This window comes from Struthio camelus, chromosome 1 (assembly GCF_040807025.1).
Source record: "Struthio camelus isolate bStrCam1 chromosome 1, bStrCam1.hap1, whole genome shotgun sequence".
NCBI lineage: Eukaryota > Metazoa > Chordata > Aves > Struthioniformes > Struthionidae > Struthio > Struthio camelus.
Genome location: NC_090942.1, coordinates 202315038 through 202342155, shown reverse-complemented (window position 1 = coordinate 202342155; position 27118 = coordinate 202315038). Strand labels below are relative to the sequence as shown.

Genomic DNA, 27118 nt, shown 5'->3' with positions numbered 1-27118 from the left:
TGAATCAATTCCTAGGGTATTCATGCAATTGCTTACAGTGTAGTGATATCATGGACTTTTTCATTAGAAACAAAACTACTAACCTAAAATCCCTGCAAAAGTAGTTTTTTGATCAAGTTCTCCAAGACTGGTTTCACCAACCCACTTTCTAGCTACTGTGAATAATTAATTCTTTATGAAGGACGGGATTTCTGAACTAGCACTTGGTATCGACAATATGCTTACAGCCAGGGTACCTTGTTACCTACGCAACTCAAAAACACTATTTCAGACCTTGAGCTGGCAGGAAAAACCCTGCTCAACAGTACCTGGGAAAGGAGACAGCTTCTCAGTACGCCTTCAGAAGACTCTTCCATCGTTGTCTGCAGGTAGGATAGGCGGAAAGGACTTTGCACCGGGTGGTGAGGTACAGGTCACCTCCTTCTCCTGCCTTCTGAAGGAAGAGCAGCAAGGAGTTTTGTCCGAGGCATTCAGCAGCGGCCCAACGCTTCAGCGATGCACAGCCAAAAGCCAGGGCTCCCACTGAGACAGATCAGTCACAACACGGCCGCAGTCCCCAACGCGCAGGCTACCGCTGGGGACAGGATGGCAGCCGTAGATGTGCACAACAGATCTGCTCCATCCTCCTGGTGGGATAAAAGGGACCTGAGAAGTGCTTTAAATCAGTCCTTCCTTCCTTTCTTTCTCTTTTTCCCCCCCCTTCTGGCACCCCATCTGCAATTCACCCCAGCTTAGCAACACTCAGCCCAACGCACACACCGCCACAGACTGCCAGCCTGGCAGACAGGAGACCTAAGCTGGACACAGGCAGCTCCCCGCAGGAGAAGAGGCCGCCCGCGCCCCTCAGCACCCCGGCGGCGGCGGCGGCGGCGGCTAACGGCCCCTCCCCGCGGCGGGAACGGCGCCACCCGCCCCAGCCCAACGGCCGCCGCCTCGGCCGCGCGACCCCTCCCTGCCGCGGCCCGCCTCGGCCCCGCGCGCGCGCGCGCCTGCTCGCCACGGGGCACGTGGGCCGGGGGCGGCTGATTGGCTGCCTCCGGTCACCTGAGCCGGGCCCCTCCAGTGAGGGAGGGGAGCGGCGCTACGTTGCCTAGCGACGGGGAGAGCCGGGGTGAGAGGCAGCGGCGGGAGCGAGCCGGGCAGAGGCGGCGGGAGCGGGCTGGCGCCGGGAGGCACCTCCGGCACCGCGGCCGGGCCGCAGAGCGCGCCGTGGCGGCGGCAGGTGGGTGCGCGACAGACCCAAGGGGCCAAATCCCCTCAGCATCGGAGCGTGCCGGGCCTTTCCCCGGCAGCGGGGACGGCGTCGTTCCCGCCCCCCCCAGGTGCCGCGGGCAGGAGGCAGGCTCTGAGGCGAGGCCCAGAGGGCGGCTCTGAGGCGAGGCAGCGCACAGCGGGGCATCCGCGGCCCCGAGCGGCTCCCCCCCTTCCCCTACCCGGCCCTTAACGCCTGTGGGCACCGGCCTGGCTTAAAGCTCCTGCTGGGTCCTGGCCTGGAAGTGCTGGACCGGCGCCTGGCACCGACCCGCTCTGCCTTCTCGTCGCACGTAAAGCGGCTGGAGAAATGATGGGAACGACCCTCGGCGGCGAGCACGGGCTCCGGGGGGAGGCGGGGGAAGAGGGGAGGCGGCGGCGGCGGCGGCGGGACGCCGCTGGATCCCTTCCTCCCCGGGATGGATCCGGCCTCTCTGGCCCGAGGCTCCCCGCAGTGGGTATGAAGGGCACCGCAGAGCAAGGGAAAGTCGTCCCTGGCGTTGCTGGGTTTTGCAGATCTCGACGGCTCTGGAGTAGCGTCTCCACTCTCCGGAGTGAGGCGAACAAAAAGCCCTTGGAAGACGGGCGTTCTTGTTCACAAGCTCTTCTCTTGTCTACAGCATAAATAAGTTGCCGTTTACTTCAAATAATTTGGAGCTGGAGTTAAGAGAACAGAAGCTAGTAACTTTTTGTCGTGGCTGGTACGATGTTGAAAAGCCGCAATTACGGTTCTTTTGAAAAGCTTTTGATTGTTTAACTTCCTTTCATGATGTCTGTCTCCATTAATCTCCCCTTGGACTGAAAGCTCTATTTCACTTGATAGTCATGAAGTCTTTATAATTAATACCTATTTATTGTTTTTACACTTAATATTACTTTATGTGAATGTTTCTATGTAATTTACAAAGGAGTCTAGTAGCATTTAACATGAGCAAAAGTGGCAGATTGATTCAGTCTGTAATCTGGTTTGTTAACTACTACAACAAAATCTCTTTCAAGCACACTTTCACCATCACCTTTCAGACAAGTTAGATATATTAACTGGAAGCTTTTTACTGTATAAGCAAAGGTTTTTTGAAGTAGAAGTAAACTGATTTTGTTACAATAATTACAAAACATATTTCAGTTACACTATTAGTTAATTTACTAGTCCAGTAATAAGACGTTTAGACTGTCAGTTAAGGAGCTAGTAAATTGCTTTTACTCTGTTTTCGCATTCAGTATTTACAGTTGCAATCCTAATAAGGGAGAATGCTGGCCAAAGTAACTTATATCTATGCTTTTTAAAACACTGCATGCCATCCAAAATGGCTAAAGAGTAGCTTGCATAAATGTAGCACACTGGCATTGCACTATTGCAGTAGTTACTATATTAACCAACTCAATGTTTTATAATGTATGCTCCTTAAAAGTTATTTTGGAAAACAACTAACAGTATACTTTGGTATAAAATGGAAAATTAATGTTATATTGGCATTCCCATTTTAATGGTACTTAGTTATTCACTCATTTTAAATATAAATATGTACAAAGGAAGCTGTACACTGCTAGGTTTCACCTAGCAAACTAGTGTCCTCTAGAAGTTGAGCTGAGTGAGCTGTATTAAACAGAAGGAGCAACATTACATACCACCGTTCTGATCATGAGGCACAACATTTTTCATTATTTGTGTGAGTAGGCTCATCAATTTAAGTGGGATTAGGAGTTCTTGTGTGAGTTAGGAGTCACAGGCTCTGACCTTAAAAAAAAAAGCTTTGTTTTAATGTAGGAAAAATATCACCACATCACACCTATTTTACCACATTTCACTGTAATTGTCCATTAATGTTAGTTAGGATATGTGGTAGAACATGGATGATGAGCTTTTTTACACCATTTTACCAGCATGGATTGGAAGCATCACTTGCAGGTAGCAAAACCAAGGATGAATTATGAGGTCGTTCTCAAATTTTGCTGATTATACCCTTTTGTTCACATTGGGCTGTAATAAATTCTGTAAAAACTGTATATGATCGCGAAGACACTGTAGAGGTATTTTGAGGCGGAGGGTTAAATTATTATCGTTATTCCTGTCAAGTCAGGTACTTCAGTTAACATGAGTCAAAGCATATGGTACTCAGATGCAGCACAAATATTTCCTGGTTATGTGCAGACCTCCTTTCTCTCCTCCTCCAGCATGTCAAATAGATGAAGATGTATTTTGTATATCCAGTGATGTTCCAGTTTCAATCTCTGCTATCACTGAGTTACAAAACTAGAAATAAATCCATAGCTCCCTAATTTTGTACAGTTTCATGTATGACAGTTCATGCAAAATAGGAGTTTATTCAACATGATATTTAATGTGATGAATGCTACCTAGTTGTCAGTGTTGGTGGTGGTGGCTTTTTTTCCATGTGGGCTTCCCCACAGCAGCTGGAGCAAATGTGGTCAGGCAAGACCACATTTACTTCACAAAGGGGATGAGTATAAGGGTGTAGGCAGGATGTAAAGGGAAGGTGTTCTGGATGTATGAGAGAGAATATATAGTGGAAGTTCTGGTCGCTAACGATTTTCCTTTGTCTTTATCATCACAGCAGTGTTAAGTACTCTCCCTTCTCTCATTTTTTTGTCTATGGGGCACTGACTCTGCTAAAGCCATCTGCCACTCCTTGTCATTTTATTGCATACAGTTGACAGCTGCAGGTGGGAAACAGAGCAGTTAGAAGAGAGCAGAGATCCTATTCAATGCATACCAGAGACCTCTGTTGGCAAGTTTAGGGGACTGTATTTTCAGTCCTGTTTTTTTATCCAGAGCCTCACAGGCAGCCCTTCCTCAGTGTTAGGGAGAGCAGGAAAAGTGACCATCAAGTACGAGTGTCAAATCAGATGTGGGACATCTGCAAGATCTAGGAAAACTGAGCCAATTGGAAGTTGGGACCCCTTAGCCATTATAAAGCTTCCCTTATGAGATTTGTTATGTTGACTTCAAAGTTTTGATGTTTCTATGTATGAGAAACCTGCCAATAGGCCATAATTTCATTTTACCACTATTGAGTCTTGAAGTGATGTGTCTTTCATGGCAAAATTTTACTTTTTTGTAGAGAAGAAAGAAATATTTCTGTGATAGGTTGACTAAGAAATAAAGTGATGGCTCCTGCTTAGGCTAGTAAGTAAATATAAGTAAATTTTAGATGATAGCAGATTATAGGAACCAGGAAGGTTAGATGTTCTCTACTTCCATGATACATGAATTACATATTTCTAATTTATTGCTTGGTATTACCCTCCTTTATACATATGCACGTATAGCAGCCCACACACAACCTTAAAACTCTATGTCCACATTTCTTAATGGGAGTTCTATATTTTGAGTGCATGACCTGTGATTGCTTTTCCTGATATATTTTGGGCTACCTTATTACTGTTAAACCAAAAGGTTGCGTATGGAATGACTTACTGGCATGAAGACATGTGCCCACAGTTTTATCTTACTTAATAAAATAAGGATATCTGAATTTAGTGTTATAAATATCAGTATCTGAGCAAGAACAAATAATCTTTAAATGTATGGAACTGAAATTTGGGGGCACACATTTCGGAAGTAAAAAATTCCTCTAGTTACTGCTTACTTGAATACATATAAAAAAATGGCTCGTGTCCAACTGACATCAGCATAATGCCACCTGATATCAAGAAAGAACAAATTTACCCCATGGCAACCTATTATTACGTGCTGCAATGTCTGCTTTTTAAGCAGAGCTTTTAACCAAACTGAAGACAGAAACAGGAAACAAGCAGTTGGCACAGTTACGTCTCCTTAGGGACTTGCTTCCAGTACAATGAGTTATTAATATGCCTTAGCCTCTTGTATTATTTTTATCAAAATGTTATCATGAAAGCATAATTTTATTATTTTGTACTTTTAACAGAGGTCTTGTATTGTACACCAATTTTTTTTCTCATATGTTATAGCCGGTATTTTTTTTTTTGGGGGGGGGGGGGTAGGAACTAGGATAATAAGCACAACAATTACGTGATATAATACCACACGCAATCATATATGTCTCCTGAAAAGATCTAAATGCATTTTGGAGCTACTAAATCTACTCAAGTGCACTAAAATTTAAGGCCTGCAAGCTTCTTTTGGAAGATCCGAATCATGAGTTATAAAAGATATGAGCTATCTTTTAGATAATTTATCATAGTCTGAAAGCTGTGAGATTGCATCATACATGTAATGATAAGTCAACAAATGTGAAGCCTAGTAAAATGACTTGGATGATTCCAAAAATCCATGGAAAAGTCCATGATAGTTTGGTGCCAGTTCTAAAACACTTGACTTTGGAAATCTACTCTGGGTTTTAGTATTTTGGAACTCTTGATGTTTGAAGGTGTCAGATTTGGCAGTAGTGTTATAAAGGCAGTAGAATTTCTTTTCAATCGAAAATATTTCACAGTTGCAATAAAATTCCACACCTAAGTCAACAAAAATGTGTTGTGCCAGTGCAGTATGCTTCCATATGCTATATTCTAGAAGTCTTTGAGGTGCGCGCTGTAAGATCACCTTATAACAAGATATAGCAACTCCAAAAGCTGTTAAACAGAGCTATAACTTACTGTCAGCCTGACCAGCAACATTTTTAATACTGCTGGTCACTCTTTAGTACCTGCTGTTAAGATCAGACATTTATTTTTTTTAATCCACTTGTGACTACAGAATAGTACAAAAATAAAAGAATATCATTAGCAGTGTTTCAATACCAATTTTAATAAATTGCTTATATGCTAACTAACAATATTAAAGTTTCAGGTTATTGCATATTGGAAAAATATATAGGATGAATGAGGCTTCATTACATAAGTTAATGTAGTTTTACTGGAATAATATGACAAGTACTGCTTCTGCTGGACAATAAATCAGGCTGTTCTTAATTTTCTTTATTTTTTCATACCTTAAATGGCTTGGTCAAAAAAATACACAAACTGTTTAGATTATGCCACAGCTCAATATTATAGTTCTTTGAGCTTAGTACAGCTCAACAAAATCATTTGTATTGATAATTTTGTATAAAATGTAGATAAAAATGTAAATATAAACTTGTTGTGTTGCTAATTTTAACCACATAAAGAATCTTATTTTTGAATTTTTGATAGTATTATGTATATATGGATTTAATTAAATTACAATTGTATTGTGTTTCTGAAACAAGAATTTTATTAAGGAATGTGATGAATAGAAATTCATGCAACTTAGAATAATTGGTTGGCATTCATTCTAAGTAACTCAAAGTTACATTTACAGCTTTTTTTCAACTTTACGCTTATTTAATGTTTTGCCTCCTGTAGCAATTAAGGAAGAATGTGAAGTATTTATTTTTTCCCATAGGAATACCATAATATGGTATCAAGAAGTCAATAGGAATTTTCTCCCCGATCTCTTCAGTTTCAGCATGATGCTTTGCTGCCCTTTACCAGAAACCTTTTCGTTTTACCGTCTTGTCTTCTCTGAATCAAAAAATGAAGTCAAGTTAGTTTTGCAACACTGCTTTTCCATAATACTATATTGAAACGTATTTATTACATTTCTCTTCTTTAATTGTTTTTTTAAAATATTTTAAAATACTACTAGTCTTCAATTTGTCTAGCATGCCTAAATGTATGGAAAAAAAACAGGCTTAAGCCTTTCCTGCTACCTCTTCAAGGTTATTGAGGTTCAAAGTCTCATGATTTGCTTTTGGTCTAATCTAATTTTGCTTTGCAGATCCTCAGTTACTAATCAGCCAAAAGATATTTTATCTTTAAATGGTGTGTTTTTTCCATCTTGTTTCTTTCTAAACATAGATCACAAACACTTCTTTAAACTTCTGTATTTCTTTAATAGTAATTTTACTGTTTCGGTCCACTGTTTGATCTGTGCTATAGCTAGAATTGTTTTGTTCTGTGTACTTTTAATTTTCCCTGTTGCACTAGCCCTTACAGCATCTCTTACCAACTTTGTGGGCTTAATAACTTTTAAAATGTGTTGATACTCCTTTTCTATTTTTGCATTTGTTCTATAGTACTTTTTACATCAAACTGTTATGTTTAGGTCATCCAAATTCTTTATGAGATTTCTGAGTTCGCGTTCTTCTGTTTACTTTTTTCCTCAGCTTTGAAAAAGTAAGCTCTTTATATCTATGTGTATTCATGCTACTAGTTCTTTTTAACCGTGTTGACATGCATATGATCTGATAATTTTCATTGGCCCATAGGCTATCATCATCATCATTAAGTGAGAAATAATCTTACCTTTCCTGTAGAGTGCTGCTTTACACACCTCCTTCCCTGTTCTTTCTTTCCTGGGCAGATTTTAACTTGCTATTTTTTTACACTTGAAAGAGTAATTTGTCTCATAGGATACCAACAGTACCACTTAAGTGTAGTTTCTTCTTATCAATTAGAATTCATTAACTAGAGTGTCCATGCAATGAAATGTGAATCATGTGTTAATTACAGTTTCTGTTCATTCTGATTATTACATTTTTATAGTTTATTATGTTTATTACTGTTTCATGTTGTAAAGCATTTTGCAGCTGTCCTTAATCTGTGTGGGTTTTTTTTTTTTTTTTTTTTTAACTTCTTGGGTTATGTTTTGGGTTCCATCCTTTCATTTGTCAGTCTCTTCTATTTCTAAATGATATCGATGGCTAATCTTCTCTTTTAATATAGTGTAATTAAACATCAAGTACTTAAACTCTGAAGTACAATAAAAATGGTCTAAACATTATATTTCACATCATACAGCTGAAAGGAATGGCATTATATTCCTGTCATATAATGTAGGCAAATTAGGAGTAAATTCTTGCTCTCTTGTAATCAAAGTAGCATTTTATGTAAACTAGATTAACTTAATTTGTTGTTGTTGCTGTACAAGAGGTTATATTTGTGTTGCCAGTTAACTTAAAAAAACAAAAAATAAGAAACTGGAAAAGAACACAAAGATTCAAATAAACAGAAGGAAATTTGACAGTGGAGAAACGTTGGTCAAGCATAGCATTTTTAATGATGGATATGCTTTTGTAATCTAATAATATAAAAAGCCTGATTCCAAGTTAGCACTTCCTTTCCATGACAGTTTCAAATTGTTCCCCTATGAGTTTGTTCTATCATTTGTTTGTTAACCGTTCTCAAAGTAATTAAACGAGGCTTTAAGGACTTTTTTTTCCTCTTTTTTCTGAGGTTACGATGAAAATGTCTGGGGTAGGATGTAATTTGATTATGCTATTTGAAATGCCTTCTATAACAGCCTGTGATTGCTTACCTGATCATAAGCAATCATGTTAGCACATCTTAAGAAGTTAATATGCCTCAGTTAAGCTATCAAACCGGATCTTGTGTATGCTTCCAGTTCATTGCAGAACAAAGTAAAAAGATTACCTTAACCACTAGGCAAACCCCATTCTGCTCCACACTGCAACATGGAAGCAGCGTACACATGATCAACTACTGTGTCTTGACTGATAAGCGGCATATTTGAAGAAACTGCCAAATCAGTCATATGCCTTCACTTAAAACCTGATGGAAAACCCCTTGGAAGAATATTACTGATTTTAGTATGTTTCAATAGACTTGGAGTAAACCTGCAAATTGATGCATTATCTGTAGTTTGTCTGTTAGTTCTGTACTTAGTTAGCATCTAACAAGCAAGAAAGAAATCTTAGGATTCAACATCAAATATCAGAAAATACTACATCTACAAATGTTGAAGTTCTCCAGTGTAGGCTGGTAATAGTGTCTTCTTATTTTGAGAATGGAATTTATTAATAAATTCTTTGATGGAAATTAAAGCTGTAGAACCTTTGTGTATATTGCCTTGTCTTCTGAAAAAGGGCATAATTTCTAAAATAGATTCCTGGAAGCTAAATAGCAAGCATATATCTGAAATATTTTAAAGATATTAACAAATACATATTTTTACCTGCTGGAATACATAAAGTGCCAAGAACATATGACTTTATTTAGGTGTGAACAATATGGTGACATATAAAAGATACAATAAATACCTTTCTTTTCCTTTTTATCCTAATTCTTCTGAAGGGAGAAGGGTTTAATTGTAAGAAATGGATACTAAGGGATTACATGGAGAAGATAAAAAGCTAAAGATGTTTATATTTTTACTAGCATATTTGGTAAGTAAATAATTAGCAATTTCTTTTCCTTAAGATGAATGTTGAAAAATGCTTGTATTTGACACAGCAATGTGTTGTCCTTTGTTTTATACATTATTGGTAATACTGAAAGTTTTAAACTCGTGTACAGAGAGTTATATACGCATTTTATCAGTTTAAAAGTGAATGTGGTCATATGTATAATTTCTTGCTAATTTAAAAGTTACAATTAAAAACAACTAAAATTTAAAAAATCTGTCCTGTGGGGCTCTTCCGATCTTTTTGGAAGATTGACTAGGACAAAAAATATAAATGAATATAGTGCTGTGGGTATGATACTGTTCTACTTCAGAAATAAATGGCGGGATTCCTATGCCATATATAGTGGCAATCCCTTAGTGCAGTATGCTATATACAGAGCTTAGAGTTTTTGGTTTATCCACATAACAAAGCATAATACACAACTATGTTGCCTCATAAGTGTGCTTCAACTCTGACCTGCCGAGGCAAGCGCTAGCACTAAAGATAATTAAGTCTTCATAGCTATCAGAAAGACTTTAGTCTTTCTGAAAAGAATAATACACAAAGCGAGGATTTAGTAGCAGTAATGGAGAGCAGTTTCTGTGAAGGAAAATTATTTAATTTAAAGTTGCATTGAGAGAGCTGATAATGTTCTGCGTAGGATTCCACTGATTATACTGAGATTTTTGGATGATTGATATTACTTATTGTATTTCTGATAACGTTAGTTTATGTTAATGTTAGTTTGGTCAGATAATGTACTTAATTATCTTTGAAGACAAAAGTTGGATTTGTTTCTTATTTGGTCCATTAAATATAGAGTGATAGTGAAATTTAGAATAAGGAGTATTCACACAGGTTTGGGGTTGGTTTATTTGTTTGTTAAGTATCCAGAAAGGTTTGAGTGACCTTTAAAAATCTCTTAAGTATTCACATTTAAAGGAACAGATTTTAGCTTATCTATTCAATTGTTAAGCGTAGTACAAAAAAATCACAAATAGATGAAACCAAGCAATATAACGTCATGTTACATATTTTAATGTCACGAAAATTGGAGCTTAAGAAAATGATTGTGTGCATTTTTCATGAAGTTGCATAAGGTAAGGAATTTAAACTCGTGTTCAAACACTCAAGTGACTTGACGTTCCGCAAGTGCCAGGTATCAAGCAAGTTGTCTAAAAATTGTTGGAAGTCACTGAGTACTGAGAATTTTAAAAATTCATGCCTCTTGCCCACATTTGGAGTTAGGTGATTAATTTTCATTGCCAATTAAAAGTTTTTGATAGTATGGGAAGTTCTTCTTAAGAAAGCAGTATGAATTTAGTTCTCTGATTTAGATAAAATACACTTGCTCAAAGTAAGTTTATATAAAATTTATTTTACAATAATTGCTTGTTAGTAACCACAGATTAATTATGTTTTTGATGCATTTACCTTTTTTTTTTTTTTCTTAGCTAAGCAGGGTAATTTGTGAGACTGGAGATTGCAGAGAGCAAGAATTTAGGGACCACACGGGAAATTGTGTCCTCTGTAAACAGTGTGGACCTGGAATGGAGCTGTCAAAGGTAAGCAAATTATACTTTCTTGATTTTTTTTTTTAACTTTTTTCCAAAAATGTGTTTACATATGTGGTTAAAATAGTAGATATTTGTGTTTGTGGCAATGCTTTTTATGGTGTTTTGCCTTTTGAACGTTTACCCACTTTTAAGTATCATATTTTTTAGTTCTCTTATATAAACTGTTCAATTCAGAAAATAATGATGTTGTTAATCAACTAAGCAGTACCGTTAAGATACAGGAGTATGCTCTCTGAAATTAAAATGATTTTTAAAGGTGAGTTAATTATTTTGTAGCACTAAAGGGAATTAAAACTGGATGACTTCACTGTGTGGAGATGGAGAGTAAGAAGAATGAATTTCAAGTTAGTGACTGTTACATGCATCTGAAATGAGTCTTAATTTTCAGTGCCTTATCTCGGAATCATTTCTGGATTTTAGGTGAAATTGTCACTGTAGCAAATCTTTAAATATTTTCTATACAGCAGCTCATCTAAACAGACTGTTTCGTAGTAAAAAAATAAGGGCATAAGTATCTGAATACAGAATAGCATTCAAATGAGGTCTGAGATATTTCCTTAGAGGGTGGGAACTAAGTGATGGTTCGTTCTTTCCAGTAGCTCCGTGGTTGGAGCAATTTAGTGTGTTGGGAAGCTAGGTTCAAGTGAAGCTTGGTCATTTATCTTACAACTTACGTACTAAATTTATAGCGTTTTAGTATCTTCTACACCTGTAGTAAACCTATAGGTTAACTACAGGCCACCTGACCAGGAAGAAGAAGTCGATGAGGCCTTCTACCGACAGCTGGAAGTAGCCTCATGATCACAGGCCCTGGTTCTCATGGGGGACTTCAACCGCCCTGACATCTTGCTGGAAAGAGAGCACAAGCACAGCTAGGCATAAACAGTTGAGGAGGTTCCTGCAAGGCGTGGAGGATAACTTCTTGACCCAGGTGGTGGAGACGTCAACGAGGAGAGGTGCAATGCTAGACCTTGTACTAACGAACAAAGAAGGTCTAGTTGGAGAGGTGAAGGTTGGGGGCAGCCTTGGCTGCAGTGACCATGAGATGGTGGAGTTGAGGATCCTACGAGGAGGGAGCAGGGCAATGAGTAGGATTGCAACGCTGGACTTCGGGAGAGCTGACTTTGGCCTCTTCAGGGACCTACTTAGGGGAATCTCCTGGGGTAGGGCCCTAGAAGGAAGGGAGGTCCAGGAGAGCTACTTAATATTCAAGCATCACCTCCTCCAGGCTCAAGATCGGTGCATCCCTCTGAGGAAGAAGTCCAGCAAAGCGGGCAGGAGACCTGCATGGATGGGCAAGGAACTCCTGGCAAAACTCCAACAGAAGAAGAACGTAGAAAAGAGGACAGGCCACTTGGGAGAAATATAGGGACATTGTCAGTGTGTGCAGGGATGTGACAAGGAAGGCTAAGGCCCATTTGGAATTAAATCTGGCAAGGGATGTCAAGGACAACAAGAAGGGGTTCTTCAAATACATCAATAGCAAAAGGAAGACTAGGGAAAACGTGGGCCCGCTGCTGAATGGGGCGGGCGCCCTGGTGACGAAGGATACGGAGAAGGCAGAGTTGCTGAATGCCTTCTTTACTTCAGTCTTCACTGCTGAGGCCAGTCGTCAGGCATTCCAGACCCTGGAGACCAGGGAGAAAGTCTGGAGAAAGGAAGACTCTCCCTTGGTGGAGGAGGATTAGGTTAGAGATCATTTGGGCAAGCTTGACATCCATAAATCCATGGGCCCCGATGGGATGCACCCACGAGTGCTGAGGGAGCTGGCAGATGTTATCGCTAGGCCACTCTCCATCATCTTGGAAAGCTCTCCTGTTCTCCAGGACGTGCCTCAGGGCTGGAAGCAAGCCAATGTCACCCCAATCTTCCAAAAGGGCAAGAAGGAGGAGCCAGGAAACTCCAGGCCTGTCAGCCTCACCTCCATGCCTGGAAAGGTGATGGAACAGCTCCTCTTGGAGGTCCTCACAAAGCATGTGGAGGACAAGAAGGTGATCAGGCATAGTCAGCACAGATTTACTAAGGGGAAATCATGCTTGACCAATCTGATAGCCTTCTATGACGGAATGACTGGCTGGGTAGATGAGGAGAGAGCAGTGGGTGTTGTCTCCCTGGACTTCAGCAAGGCTTTGGACACTGTCTCCCATCACATCCTCCTAGGTAAGCTCAGGAAGTGTGGGTTAGACGAGTGGACAGTGAGGTGGATTGAGAACTGGCTGAATGGCAGAGCTCAGGGGGTTGGGATCAATGGTGAAGAGTCCAGCTGGAGGCCTGTAGCTAGCGGTGTCCCCCAGGGGTCAGTCCTGGGTCCAGTCTTGTTCAGTGTATTCATCGATGACCTGGAGGAAGGGACAGAGTGCACCCTCCGCAAGTGTGCTGATGATACGAAACTGGGAGGAGTGGCTGACACACCAGAAGGCTGTGCTGCCGTTCAGAGGGACCTGGAGAGGTGGGCGGAGAGGAACCTCCTGAAGTTCAACAAAGGCAAGTGCAAGGTCCTGCACCTAGGCAGGAATAACCCCATGCACCGGGACAGGCTGGGGGCTGACCTGCTGGAAAGTAGCTCTGCTGAGAACAGAGCTTCTGGGAGTGCTGGTGGACAACGAGTTGACCATGAGCAATGTGCCCTTGTGGCCAAGAAGGCCAAGGGTCTCCTGGGTTGCATGAGGCAGAGTGTTGCCAGCAGGTGGAGGGAGGTGATCTTCTGCCTCTGCTCAGCCCTGATGAGGCTGCGCCTGGAGTACTGTGTGCAGTGCTGGGCTCCCCAGTACAAGAGAGACATGGCGCTCCTGGAGAGGGTCCAGCGGAGGGCTGCAAGGATGATGAGGGGACGGGAGCATCTCGCCTCTGAAGAAAGGCTGAGGGAGCTGGGCCTGTTTAGCCTGGAGAAAACTGAGAGGCGATCCTCATCAATGTGTACGAGTATGTGAAGGGAGGGTGCCGAGAGGATGGGTCCAGACTCTTCTCCGTGGTGCCCAGTGAGAGGACAAGAGGCGAGGGGCACAAACTGCACCACAGGAAGTTCCACCTGAACATGAGGAAAAACTTCTCGACTGTGAGGGTGTCAGAGCACTGGCACAGGTTGCCCAGAGAGGTAGTGGAGTCTCCATCCTTGGAGATATTCAAAAGCCATCTGGACCAGGGTCGTGTGCAATGTGCTCTAGAGGACCCTGCTTGAGCAGGGGGTGTTGGACTAGATGACCTCCAGAGGTCCCTTCCAGCCTCACCCATTCTGTGATTCTGTGTGATACTCTATCTAAAATAATTGAGAAGGTTGGGGCCAGATAAATGTATAGCAATGTTTAGAAAGCAGATAAGAAATCTTTGTTGATGCTATGGATAAGACAAGATTTTTATGGTGCGTCTTGTCGAATTGTTTTTTCTTTAATAAAATAGTATCTCTTCCCCCTCAAAAATCCCTGTAATGTTTTAGGAATTAGCAGAAGTGATTCAAAGGGTGCAAGCTGTGACTGAGATTATGGATGGGTGTTCAGTAGAATTAGAAAATTAATTTGGCAAAATTTACAGCAATACTTTAGGCAGTTGGAACGTAAGTGATGGGGGAAATCTTAGCTGCTTACAGCACAGAGAAAATAGGTGCTATGTGTGAGCAGGGATAGTGATAGAGCAGGGAAAGAGTCATGGAATGGTTGAAACAAGCAAGGAGAGCGTGAGGTGGTGGGGTTCAGCAACTCAGGCAGCAGGGGAGAGAAAGAACAGAATGATTTATGAAGTTGTGGAGGAACTGGATGTTTTGGTGAAGCAAGTATATGGTGCTAGATGTAAAGGTTGTCAGGCAAGAAAGAGAGGGTGCAAGCTGATACCATAAAGGATAAGCAGACCTGTCAAGTCTCACACACAAGCATGAGATTCTTTGTGAAGTTCTCCCACTACCGTGCTGCATCTTTCCCACTGTTAGAGCAGTGGTATGAGTTCCCTTCTGGTGAAACGGTTTGCCAGACATAACTACACAGTCTGACCTCTGTGGTATATGTGATAAGTGGGATCATAAAGCAAGAGAGAAGTAGCTGCACTGCTCAGTGCCTGTCCCTTTGAATATAGAAGGCCACCTTGTTCTGTAGTCCCACTGATGGTGTCTAAAGAATGATAAAGGTGAATTTAAGGTATGATTTAGATGGAGTGAAACTCAATTTTCAAGGTTGCTTTTATAGGCAAGTATGTTATATAGATCTAAGGGATACTTTTTGCATTTTTTTTAACATGAAACAGTGCAAAGTCTGTGTGTATGTTTAAACAACAGAAAAAGAAGCTTTCAGCTTTGTGGCTTTATATTTCTTACTATATTCAGCTCTTAAAAGAAGCTCAAGTAAAGCATTGTGGTTTGTGGGTGGTTTGAAGAGATTTACTTAAAGAAATGCTTAAGCTTAAGAATTAGCAGAGGATGGCAGTTTCATGAAATTGTGGCATATTTTTCCCTTTTTTCTACCCCCTGCTGCTAGTTCTTAGTACATTATCAGAAATATTGTTTTGCACTTCGTTGAGGATTGTTTTTGTTAGGCAGCACTAGTTAGGGTTTAGTCCTATAAACCAGGCTGCTGAAGCAGAAACTTAAAGATAAATGGTATGAGGTGTTTTTTTTTGTTTTTTTTCTGATTGATCTCTAATTTAGGGAAGGAGATATTTTGGGGGGGGGGGTGCTTTATCTTATTTATTAGTATGATATTTTATAACAGTGGTCCTATTAAAGTGGTACTATGTGCATTGATGTAGCTTACTTACCTAGTTGATAAACTGAAAACAAAAGCGTAAAAACAAATCCCTTCAGTAATTATTTATAGTTTACTTTCAATTTAATAAAGAAATGCTAAAATAAAATAGATCGAAGTTTGCAGTAGTATACTATTCAGGTTATGTTTTGGTTAATGACTTTCATGTTTACTATCGGATAGTCCTGGTTCTTAGGACTAGCTTTTCTGAAAATACGAATGGTTAATTTGATTTGAATGGGTAAGCAATTACTGCTTACAGTCATGAATATGCTTTCAAATATTATTTTTTTACCACTACATTAGAACTGAAATAACTACACAGATTTTGCTCAAACCTAAACGTGAGTGGAAGCATAAGATCCTTCATAAACAGAGGTGCGCTTTCCTGTGAATCTTAGCTAAGGATGTGATGCTGCAGTTGTTACTGAAATGCAGCTGAAGATGTAGCCTTGCTGAGCTACAGTTTGAAGGAAGAAAGTATGTTAAGTTAAAGGTCAGAATGTAAAGGGAAAAGTAATTTAATAATACACATGAAGTCCTTTGTAGCACTTTTTTAATATATGAGAGAGTGATGATATAATTACAGTACAGTTTAACAACAGTATCTTGGTAATTATCACAAATAATGCATCTGTTTTTCTTTTCAAAAGTTGGGTGCTCATGTAAAATTTTATAGGTGAAAGTAGATACACTGCTGGATGTGTGAGCATATGAGCATACATTTAAGTATATAGCAAAATATAATTGTAAAATATATTTATTTCTGTTGTTATAAAAGTTTTTGTTTTAAGCAAAGTTTTTTGTTTTAATTGTCAACTGACTGACGATTTCTTTTAATGTTGGTAACAAAGGACTCGGCCTGCGTTACTGTTAGATACAAAAAAACTGTTGGGCCATGCAGCAGTGGATCATGCAAAGAGCTGATGCGTAATGTATGTTCATGATGGTAGTAGCAATCTTTCAAAAAATTCTAACAGATTTAACTCTATTTCAAAAGCCTTTACGCCAGTGTTCTCCACAACTTGAATAAAAGCATAAAGCCAGCCTGATTTAGCAAATTAGACAAAATGTAAATGTATGTCCCTGTTTCCTTCCCTCTCCGTCCAATTCAAGTAGAATTTATATTGCTGAGTAATCTGAAGCAGGCAGATCCAGTGTCAGTAACGCCGTAGAACCGTGGCTTCACTTTTATTCATGAGAAACTACTTCCTTTTAGTTATAATGTAAATCTGTAGATTTGATTCTTTCTTGGTATTAATGTGTATACAAAAAGAGGAACTATGTTTCTTTCAAAACTGATAGTAGAGATAGTGAACTAAACACTATGAAGAGGAAAGTAGAGTTCTCAGGATTAAAATGAAGATTTAAAAACTGTGGTACAGACAGGTGCTATTATTTACAAATGCATTCCTGCTGAATTGATTGGTAAATCATGATTTCTGCCCATTAAAAATAAACAAATAAATGGTACTCTTTTTGCAGATGTATAAAGCCCAGTGAAGTCAGCAGTCATTGCTTGCCTGCCTCTTCCCTAAAGAGAAGACACAGTGACATTTAAAGACCAGACTGGCTAATCTTATGTATCACAAACTGTTCAGGTGACTGAAGGCATAGCTGAAGCTTAGTCAAGTCAGGTCCTGTGTGACAGCCCAGTCTGTTAATGTGTCACCAGGTGCACTCAGATATCCCACAGACTTGCATCAACAGCATGGATAAGTGTGCAGGACAAAGAACCCTCTGCAAAAGACCACTTTTGGGTTCAGCACTTTCACTGCACTATTGAACAGGCTACTGAGTTTGTTTTCTGGGGTAGAGTTGTTTCAGTACCAAAGTGCTTTTCATAGGCTCAACCTCTGTAGATAATACCTAAAAGTTCCTAGTCTTCCATTCTTTTTGTAAGCTGTGATCAGTGCAGAGAAAAATGTATTTTTTTTCTATTTGCCTACTACCTTAATCTAAAGAAGCTAGGCATCTATATATGTGTGTGTGTGTGTATATATGTGTATATGTATATAAATACCTATATGCATACATATACACACATAGTTGTATTTTTACAACTACCAACTTGAGTTATTTATATGACCTATGTTGCTAATAGAATATGAGCTTCGCATAATACCTTTCTCAATTAGAGAAATACTGTTACCTTCTCTTAATTTATTCACAGAACACCACACAGAAATCAGCTTGCCAATGGTAATGCAGAAAGTTTTTGGTGGAACAGGGTGTTTAATTTTAGTTTCCAGCTAGTGCTCAATCTGTTAGATTAACCTTCCTGTCTGCATAGATAAGCAACTTCAGACACACTTAGTAGCATAAAAGAGAAGTGAAAGAATAACACGTTTCATGTAACTAGTTCCGAATCTAAGCTTTTGTGGAGATAAGTTTTGTTACAGCTAGACTGTTCTTTTCAGCTATTCCTATCTCGGTGTAATAGGAGTCTATTTCAGGAATGTTTTTGAGTAATTATTTGTTCCTTAAAATAAGAAATAATAGCACACACTCAACTTCTCCTTTCAGATTCCTTATCAACCATGAGAAATGTTTTAACAATAGCACTTCAATTTGTTATTAAAAGTCGATTGATCACTTTTGTGATCTTTTGTTATCTTTTAATAAAGTATTTTTATGATATTGTAATCATAATAAAGTCAGTTTTGTTATTTTGCCAACAATTTAGGATTGCTGGGGAAGGAAATGAAAGCATCATTTTTTTCCTCCTGTGTGTTTGCTTCCATTTGTTCATTTAAAGAAATCTATATAGCCTTTTTGTTTCTTAAACACATCTTTGATGTTTGTGACGCTTTTGAACCACTGACATAGTGCTTTTTTCTTTTTTGAAAGAGATTACTTTCTTTTTGGAAGGAGGGCTAAAATGATTGTAACGATTCAGAAAAGTGCTTCATGCAGCTCTGCATTATTTAATTTCTCGTTCATTTAGTCGTAAACAAAGCATCATACAATTAAGGAAGTGCTTTAAATATCTTTCATTCTTTAAATGGCTTCAAATTTTCCTTTGCCTGAATAGCTGTTGCTGTGGCTTGATGATAAGAACCTTATTTATCTTATCTTACCAGTAATGTATTTCTATATGAATCTAACTTTGTATATGATTCAAATTTATATAAATCACAATTAACACAGATAAAAATTAAATTGGGGTAGTTTGGATTGCACAAAGGCACAACCATTTCGTGAAAAGCTTCCTATGTAGAAGTAAGTCCTTCCAGTCCTTTCACCACCATTTGCTTATAACAACGGTCTACAACTTTCTCTAGCTCCCTTATGATTTTTTTTTTCTTTTACTTACATATGGAAACAGAATATAGATCTCTTAGCCTCATCAAGCTTGAACTGCAACTCAAAACTTTTGCAATTCTAGATTGTTTTGTCAACAGATCTCATCTGAGGCTGTAGTTCAACAGCAGAGAACTGACAGTTTTGGCAGCAGTAAGTTCTTGCTGCAGTGCACTGTCTGTACAGTTATGCTGACACACTGGATGTTTAGGCTGTGCTATAAAACAGATCACTAAACTGATCACTTAACATGGATCAGTTCAGTGATCAGATTTACAGCTCAGCTTTATGAACAGTTATATGAGTAGAGCTGAGGACAGTGTACAACAAAGAAGAAAAACAGATATAAGGGAGAGAATGCCTTAAGCTAGCATTGCCAGCACGTACATGATGACAAATACTGTCACCAAGACACTGCTACTGCTACATAAAGAGGAAGCTTATGTGGACAGTGGCAGTTTGATGGCTGTCAAGGCAGAGATATGCTTTCTATCATAGGGTGAAGGAAAAGGAGACCTGCATCTTATCTGAGAAAAATAAGTGCAAATTAGACAGAAAGGTAGTGTTGGAAGCTGTTCCTGAATGTAACAGCCCTCATAAAGAGCATGAGAGGCGCAGTGCTGCGTGTCTGATATTGCCACAGTGAACTTACTGAGAGCAGCTGCAGTACAAGCTGCCACCCTGTTTAGCCCTGTTTGTAGCTTACCAAGTGAAGAGAGCTGCATGTGAAGAAGCTGCAGAGATGCTAACATGTTTCAGGGCCTCCTGGATATGTAGGAGAGCAGCTGCATATAGGCATGTCAAATCTAACTCACTGAGCATGAAACTTTTCTGATGCTAACTTTGCCACAGCAGCTGAATCTTACACGTTTGCAGCACACTGTTGCAGCCTGTCCTGCTCATTGACTTCTGCTGATGGATACGGCTGATTATTGGATCCTAGATGGGGCTGATTAGCAGTCTACAGTAGTGTGGTGCTATGAAGCTGCACTGAAGCCAAAACTGTGCTATTTTTAACAAGACCCTGTACTCAGACATCATATTAAAAGTCTTTTTCTTGAAACTATTCAAATTTATTGTAATCATGATGGCCTAACTGGAACTTCCCAGTTCTGTACAGTCTGGGACTTACTTAGGTTTGTAGTATAATTGGTGGAACTCGAAACAATCTCTAAAATGTACTTACAGACTATGATCTAAATAATGCCTGAAAGCATTTTTTAAAATGGAATTTGAGGTTATTTTAATTGAAAGAATGGTTAAAATCAAATTTACTCTTTTTATGCTATTCATTTACTTTCAACGTTGCGTTCAACTTTTAGGGAGAAACCATCCCACTTAATTCCATTACCCTTTATAGTCTGCTTTACTTTTGGTCCTTTTGTGTGAGTCGGTGTTTGCATAGTGTATACTGAAAGAAAATGTTTAGAACTATCAACATAGTAATTTAAAATGTATCTGTATTATTGTATGCCTTTAATATTTTTAGCTTGAAACTGAATTATGAGTTTAGTTAGTTTGCTGTGGTTTCCTAGGTGACCTTGACCACTCATCACTCATTTGGTACCTTAGTGTCCATTTGTGAAACAGGGTGTTTCTGGGGATAAGTATAGTAAATGTAAGGAGATGTCGATATACGGAGACAGTGAAAACTGTATAAGTATCTAGAAAATAGAAATGCATTTGAATTTCGTGAATTTTTAAATGAATTTTAATGCAATTTTCTGAATTAGTGTTTGAGGGTTTTTTTGGTTTGTACTGTGTATCATTTGAGAGAGAAATTTATCTTCACAGCTTTTGCCTGGTACCACGATGGTAGCACTGAAGAGGGGAAGCAGAAAGGGAAAAATGGGCGAAGTGTTCTTCATAGCGTGCTTTGCAACAGGAGATAAAAATATACTACATATTGCTTTTTTTTTTTTTTCTGGCACAAAAATATAACATGTTTCAAACCCAGATAATGGAGTTTGCCAATATTATTTCTCTTTTCTGCAGTCCTGAGGTGATCTACCAAAAGAGATGAGCCCTCTTTTCAGAGCATAGGTGGGAAGGGGAGGAGGGGAGGAGGAGAATTGGGAACTATACAGTACTCATCAGCCATATAACTTGAAAACTTTGTTATTGTCTGCGGAGCACTGAGCAAAGTGTTGCACATCAGATTTGCACGTGTGCTAGTGTAAGATGAAGAGTCAATTGTTGATATTTTTGGCAGACTGCTGAATTATAAAGTCCAAGATTTCAAAGGGTTTGATTCCATCATCTAAATAATATCTTTCAGTTTTGGGGATGCGTTAATTATGAGTACAGATCTGTTTGAAGTTCTGCCTGGTTTACAAGCTTGTAAACTTATTTATGTCTGCCAGGCAGTCAACTGCGTCAAAAGTTATGTGAACATAAAGCACAAACGTAAAATTGTAGTTGCTATGGATTATTTCTGCAGAATTCCTGGCAAAGAATAAGCTATCTTTGAAAATACTGGAGTCTGTAAATTCCTTGGGCAGAAGCTTTTTTTTATGTTGCATCCACCATTTTTATCACTATAATAGTAAACCATTTCACGTTACAAATGCCACTAAGGTATGCCCCTATACACAGCCATAGCAAAGCAGATCTGATGGAGTTAGAAACAACTTACTAAAGCATGGGTAGTCTGGGCCAATGAGTTAAAGGCATTTAACTTGTTTCTTTGTTTCTTTGTGTTTGCTTGTTTTTAATCAGAAACTTCAAAGGTAGTCTGGAAAGGGAAACTTATAATTAAGTTAATTTAAGCCTTATATTTGGAAAGTTACTAGGACTTTGGAGGGACTGATTCCAAGTGATTTATCAAAGATCCACATATGTATAGCTTGACAGAGCTATATAATATAATCCCCTATAGCACTACTATTTGAAGAATCTAAACACAAAGAGTATAGAGTAGTTACTAAGGAGGAATGTGTTAGAGAATAATGAAATCCAGTGAAAAAAATTATTTAGACTTAGGAAAAGCAAAATTTCATGACAGAAATTAGTCTCATTCCTATCTTCAGTGGTAATCATGTAGTTCTATATATGCATTTGAAATTTCTTAAATTAAATTGACGGTAAAAGTGAACCAAGTAAGATATTGTGGACAACATGAAATAGAACTGCTAGAACCTTTGTGGTTTTGGGCACTTCGTTCCTGGAAGAAACCAGTAGCTTTGAAATAAATTGACAGAAAACATTCTGTGGCTGATATCAATAAAGAATTTAAATTTTTGTATGCCCAGTTGCCTGCCACCTTTAATAGGAGCAGTACATTGCAGGAAAGCACACCCTAGAGTGTATGAGACTGTAGTATGCTTTTTCGGTTAGTAACTGCAATGATTTGTCTGTTTATTACTTAGCCTGAGCAACAGTCAATAGTAAGAAATTACATTTTTATTTAAAAAAAGTTTAAAATTCTTTCTAAATTCTCCCTGTATGTAGGAGTAAGCTCATGGGTCTAGAGTTGGAGGAAGAGGAATGTTTTAACGTCTATTTGTAGTTGCTTTGTTAGTTGTTCATTATCTGTGTATTTGAAAACTTTTTCTCCTCCAGAGAATAGTAAAGATATTTTTTACATACATAAAAATAGAAAATTCTTAATATGGCCATTAAAATTTATCTTAAGAAGTGGTTTATTTCTGGAACTTCATCAAATTGTTGCAAAATCTGAGGCAATATAAAACTTACTGGCCAACTCAGATCATGCTTCATAGATGCTCTTTGGGCAAAACTTCAGAGTCCTGTGTGTAGTCATGAAGTCCAAAGCTTCTTACAGTAGCAGTTTTGCTAAAGGTGGGTAACTTCAGAAAAAATCACTTAACATGCATGGAACATGCATGTGCTGTGTATTAGGGAGGAAACTGGTAGAAACTTTCTCAAGTTGCCCAAGTTGAAGGCTGCTTACAATTTTCCGCTTGAGAAGATGCCCCATGCTTCCACTAAGACTACATGCTGGAAAAGGAGGTCCCAAGATGTCTCTTTCCTACTTGCTCCCTTCCCATCAAGTTCTCTTCAGCAATTCATGGTACTCTTTTGCTGTTATGTAGTGTGTCAGTGATGCAATGAGTCTGACTCATACTGCAAAAAAAGTAGTAGGATTTTCAGATGAGAAAAGCAAATAGCAACTCGTAGCACGTGATATCTCCAGAAAAAACAGATGAAACAGATTGATGGTTCTTGATAATCAGTTTGTAGAATTCAATCCCCAAACCACTAACCATCATATGTTGTTGAGTATATGGTTTCTTTTTGCTCCCTTTCAGTTCTGTTAGGTGTCCTTTTGCAAAAGAATGGGAAGAATTTAGAGAAGTACATTTGGGATAAATAAGTAGTTGTAACAATATTCCTTGTATAGTAAAATATCACACACCCCGTGATCCATTGAGCTGTTGAGCACTTCCAGCAGTTTAGGAACTCTTCGAGCTGGAGCTAGTTGCGTTCCTAAAATTTTTAGGGGTTAAGCAACGTTTCATGCCTAGCTGATGGTCATTAACCAGCTCTGATCTATTTGGTAACAGAGATTCTAAGCCTTTGAAGATCAGCAAATTAACTTTGCTGCTCAGCAATTAACTCCATTCACCTTAGCTATGAATCTAAATATCAAAGTGCTTCTTTGCTGTTTTTGTAACTGAGTAAGTGCCTTTATACTGCACTTGTCCCAGTTTCTGCACTTTCACATGACTGACCTAATTAAAAAACAGACAGCTCAATGATTCTACCATAAGCTAGTAGTAATGAAACTGTGGGAGTCCTCGAAACCCTTTATCATTCAAATACACAGTGGTTTCTCAAATAAAGTGGATGACTAAGTATTACTTATAGAAGTAAGAGAGATTATTAGCAGTGGAAGACACACTTGAACTTGCTGAAAAGATGGCTTTTGTCTCTAGAAAGACCTGCTCTCAGTAATAATTACACTAGGTCTTCATTTTATCCCAGAATTCTCTCCCTATTCATGCTTTCAATGTTTGAATAGCTTGCTATTGCTTGTTAATCCCTACAGGAATGCGGCTTTGGATTTGGGGAGGATGCAGAGTGCATGACATGCAGGTCAAACAGATTCAAGGAAGACTGGGGCTTTCAGAAGTGCAAACCTTGTCTGGATTGTGCACTAGTTAACCGATTTCAGAAAGCCAACTGTTCTGCCACAAGCAATGCGCTATGTGGAGACTGTTTACCAGGGTAAGTCTATTTCTGAAGATGAAACTGGAGATCAAATTCAAAACTAGTTTGTATTAACATTTACTTGTTAGTGTTTTCTAGACAAATGACTGGGTCATTAATGTATGAAGGACTTATGTTCTAATACTGGCTTTGCCAGTCATTTATTTTATGATTTGAGCACATAATTTCAGAATTTCTATCTTAGTTATCTCATCTGTAAAACTATTGTTTATTTATCTCTCTGACCTATGATAGTATTGCTTATACAGTGCCGGAGTAACATACTTCAAAATATTGAGTATTACTGGTGAATTACTGAATTGTTATAAAGAATTAAAAACTTAGTTAGACATTTCTAAATTGCAAATAAATGTCAACTCCACTTTTTCCTTTTGTTTCTTCACACCATTGTGTAACTGTGCTGTCATGCCAGTACTAATGTCAGAGTGTTCTTAAACTGTTGGCTAAGCTTACTTTCCCAGCATGATGCTTAACATCCTTATTATCACAGTGAAACAAATTTAAATGTTTTTCTTATCTGAAAAATTTTAAGTGGGTGTAATGTTCAAGTTTGTAATATTGTAAGTTTGGATAATGCAAAACTAACTTACATGCATAATACCTTCTTTGATTGAACGGAATACACAAAATTTAAGCTTAATTTGGTCAACCAGATGTCTATATTCAGATTGATGCCCTTCATAGAACATTTATATTAACCAGTTTAGATATTAAAATGAGAAAAAAAATTAACCTAGATATTTTTTATCCTCACAAAAAGTTCATACTCCTGCTGCTCATTCCCATAACCTTCTAAAACAGACAATCTTTTTTTTTTTTTTTTTTTCTGGAACTATGAGAAAGAGAGAGTTTTCCTTCAGTTTCACTGAGCTGAAATGGATTAGGACACCACAGGCTTAGTTAGATGTTGGGCTGCCACCACCAAGAAGGGGACAAGAACACAGGATCTCATGGATATACAGAAAATGATTGGAGTAAAGAGCCACTATATCCACTCACTCCTGTGGAACTGCAGCTTCACTCGACAAAAGACTTCTTTGAAAATCTTGCCAAAAGTAGGAGTAAAACTTAACTGAGTACCTCTTCAATGCCACGTGCACATATAGTGCTTCACAGAGTAATAGGTATAATTCAGGACTGGATGAAAAAATGATAGAATCACAGGCCGTGCTAGTGAGTGGCTGAGTTACACTTTTATAATTTGATCACGCTGAAGCTAACTAGAATCTTATTGAGTTCAGTGACTTGTACTAGAGCCATAATTACTTACAAACCTTGTTTGTGCCTTTTTTACTCTTCAGTGTAGTACAGCTCCAGGCAGTGTCTAGAGTGAGGTTTGAACTTTTAACTACAGATAATTAAATAGCAACTCAGAATATTATCATTCAGGCCCTGATCCTCTACAGACTTAGGCACGTGCTCAACTTTACTATCTGCAGCTTGAGGAAAGTATTCAATGCATAAAATTAAAATCTGGCTTGTCTTTCTAGTGTGAAGATCCTATGACTTCCGATACACAGATTTCTTTTACCACACACGTGGTTGGTACTAAAATACTATATTTGGAAACATACACAGTTACCGTCTTGAAGACTGGTCACAGTATTTGCTTGCTTTTCTCCTTTATGTCAATACCTATCTTGGATAATTCTCACATACATATGTTTTTAGGTCTGGAATAATGGCTGTGGTTTATGCTTTTGAATTTCCTTCACTAAGTTGGTAAATTGGTAGAGCAGGATCCTCACTGAGAGTCATTAATGGATCTGAAGGAAATGTTTTGGAATAAATTATAATAATATTGAGACACACTGAAACTACCACATGATAAACTGAGTCCTATATTTAACTTGTTGTCCTATCCATCCTAGTTTTCTGTTTTTAAGAGATTTTCTCCATCTGTAGTATGAAGTTGTAAGACCTCTGGTACATTATTCTTTATAATGGTAGAACTCAGGCACAATGTAAATATCTGCTAGAGATTCATTAAAAGAAATTTTTGATGCTTTTTGGAGCTGTGGGTTGACAGTTTTGTTGACAGAAGTAGGTTATGAGAACTGTTTTGCAGTTGTGACAGCCTTTGTGTTTTCAGGCTTATATGTTTCACAGATCCTTAAAAGTTCATAGATACATCTCCTTGCCATTTTTTTTTAATAACAGCTATCAATTACCTGAACACTCTTAAGCTCCTACAGATACTCTTCTCAAGCCAGAAATGAGGTCTTATCCTTTAAAAACATTTAGTAAAGTGTTGGTAACTAAAATTAAAGTCATAGTTCAGTAAGATGCAGCCTCAGGGGTTAGGTATTCCTCACAATCTCATTTGATACAGCCTGCAGCCACATAGTTAATTGATTTATGTTATTACTGCATATTAATAACTATCTGTTGTAGGACTTATCTGGCTGTCAGCAAGGAGATAATTTTCTTCTTGTGGCATAAGTAATGTAAGCCATATTATGGAAGAGTGGAGAGGAAGGGAAAAAGAAACAAGAATAAAAAATGAATTGAGGGTAAATCTAAACTGTGGGACCTGGGAATGCTTCCAGATGCGTATCCTGGGTACATGTTAATATAAAAACTGTTGCCGCAACCAGTTTTTTATTGGCACGGAGTCTGGAAACATGGGTGGAAAGGGAGTGATGGTATAGTCCCACAGATCATTCAGTCTGGACGTCTCAGGGAACAGAGCTGTAGGAGTAGAGTTAGTACCTTTTTGAGAGCTCAAAATGTGCCAGAAAACACTTAATTCACAAACTGATCTTGAACCGATCACAGCTATTGATTCAGGCTCAGTATTAATGATTGGTTGAAAGAAAGAAAGACCTACTTGATTAGTGAGCTCTTTTAGTTAAGTTCTTTAGAAGATATGCTCTCAGAGGTTAATTTGAAATATAACACTCTAAAATACGATTCC

At 38.6% G+C, this 27118-nt stretch overlaps 1 protein-coding gene and 1 long non-coding RNA gene across 5 annotated transcripts in view; one reads left to right on the top strand and one right to left on the bottom strand.

Annotated features, from left to right (window-relative positions):
- The window catches only part of LOC104151607 (uncharacterized), a 40756-nt gene extending 39888 nt beyond the window's left edge, over nt 1-868 (bottom strand). For both annotated transcript variants that reach the window (XR_695823.2, XR_011138694.1), the window contains exon 1: nt 309-868. This is a non-coding gene — a long non-coding RNA (uncharacterized lncRNA). The remainder of the gene's footprint in view (nt 1-308) is intronic.
- TNFRSF19 (TNF receptor superfamily member 19) overlaps nt 1-27118 on the top strand; it is a 69855-nt gene that overhangs the window by 6153 nt on the left and 36584 nt on the right. For 2 of the 3 annotated variants that reach the window (XM_009686559.2, XM_009686558.2), the window contains 3 exons: nt 9310-9401; nt 10856-10966; nt 24020-24198. In XM_009686559.2, the coding sequence (XP_009684854.1) occupies nt 9333-9401; nt 10856-10966; nt 24020-24198 (359 nt within the window). In that variant the 5' untranslated portion in view covers nt 9310-9332. Of the gene's footprint in view, nt 1-1110; nt 1223-9309; nt 9402-10855; nt 10967-24019; nt 24199-27118 lie in introns of those variants that run through there. The other variant, XM_068930221.1, reaches the window with a different exon arrangement.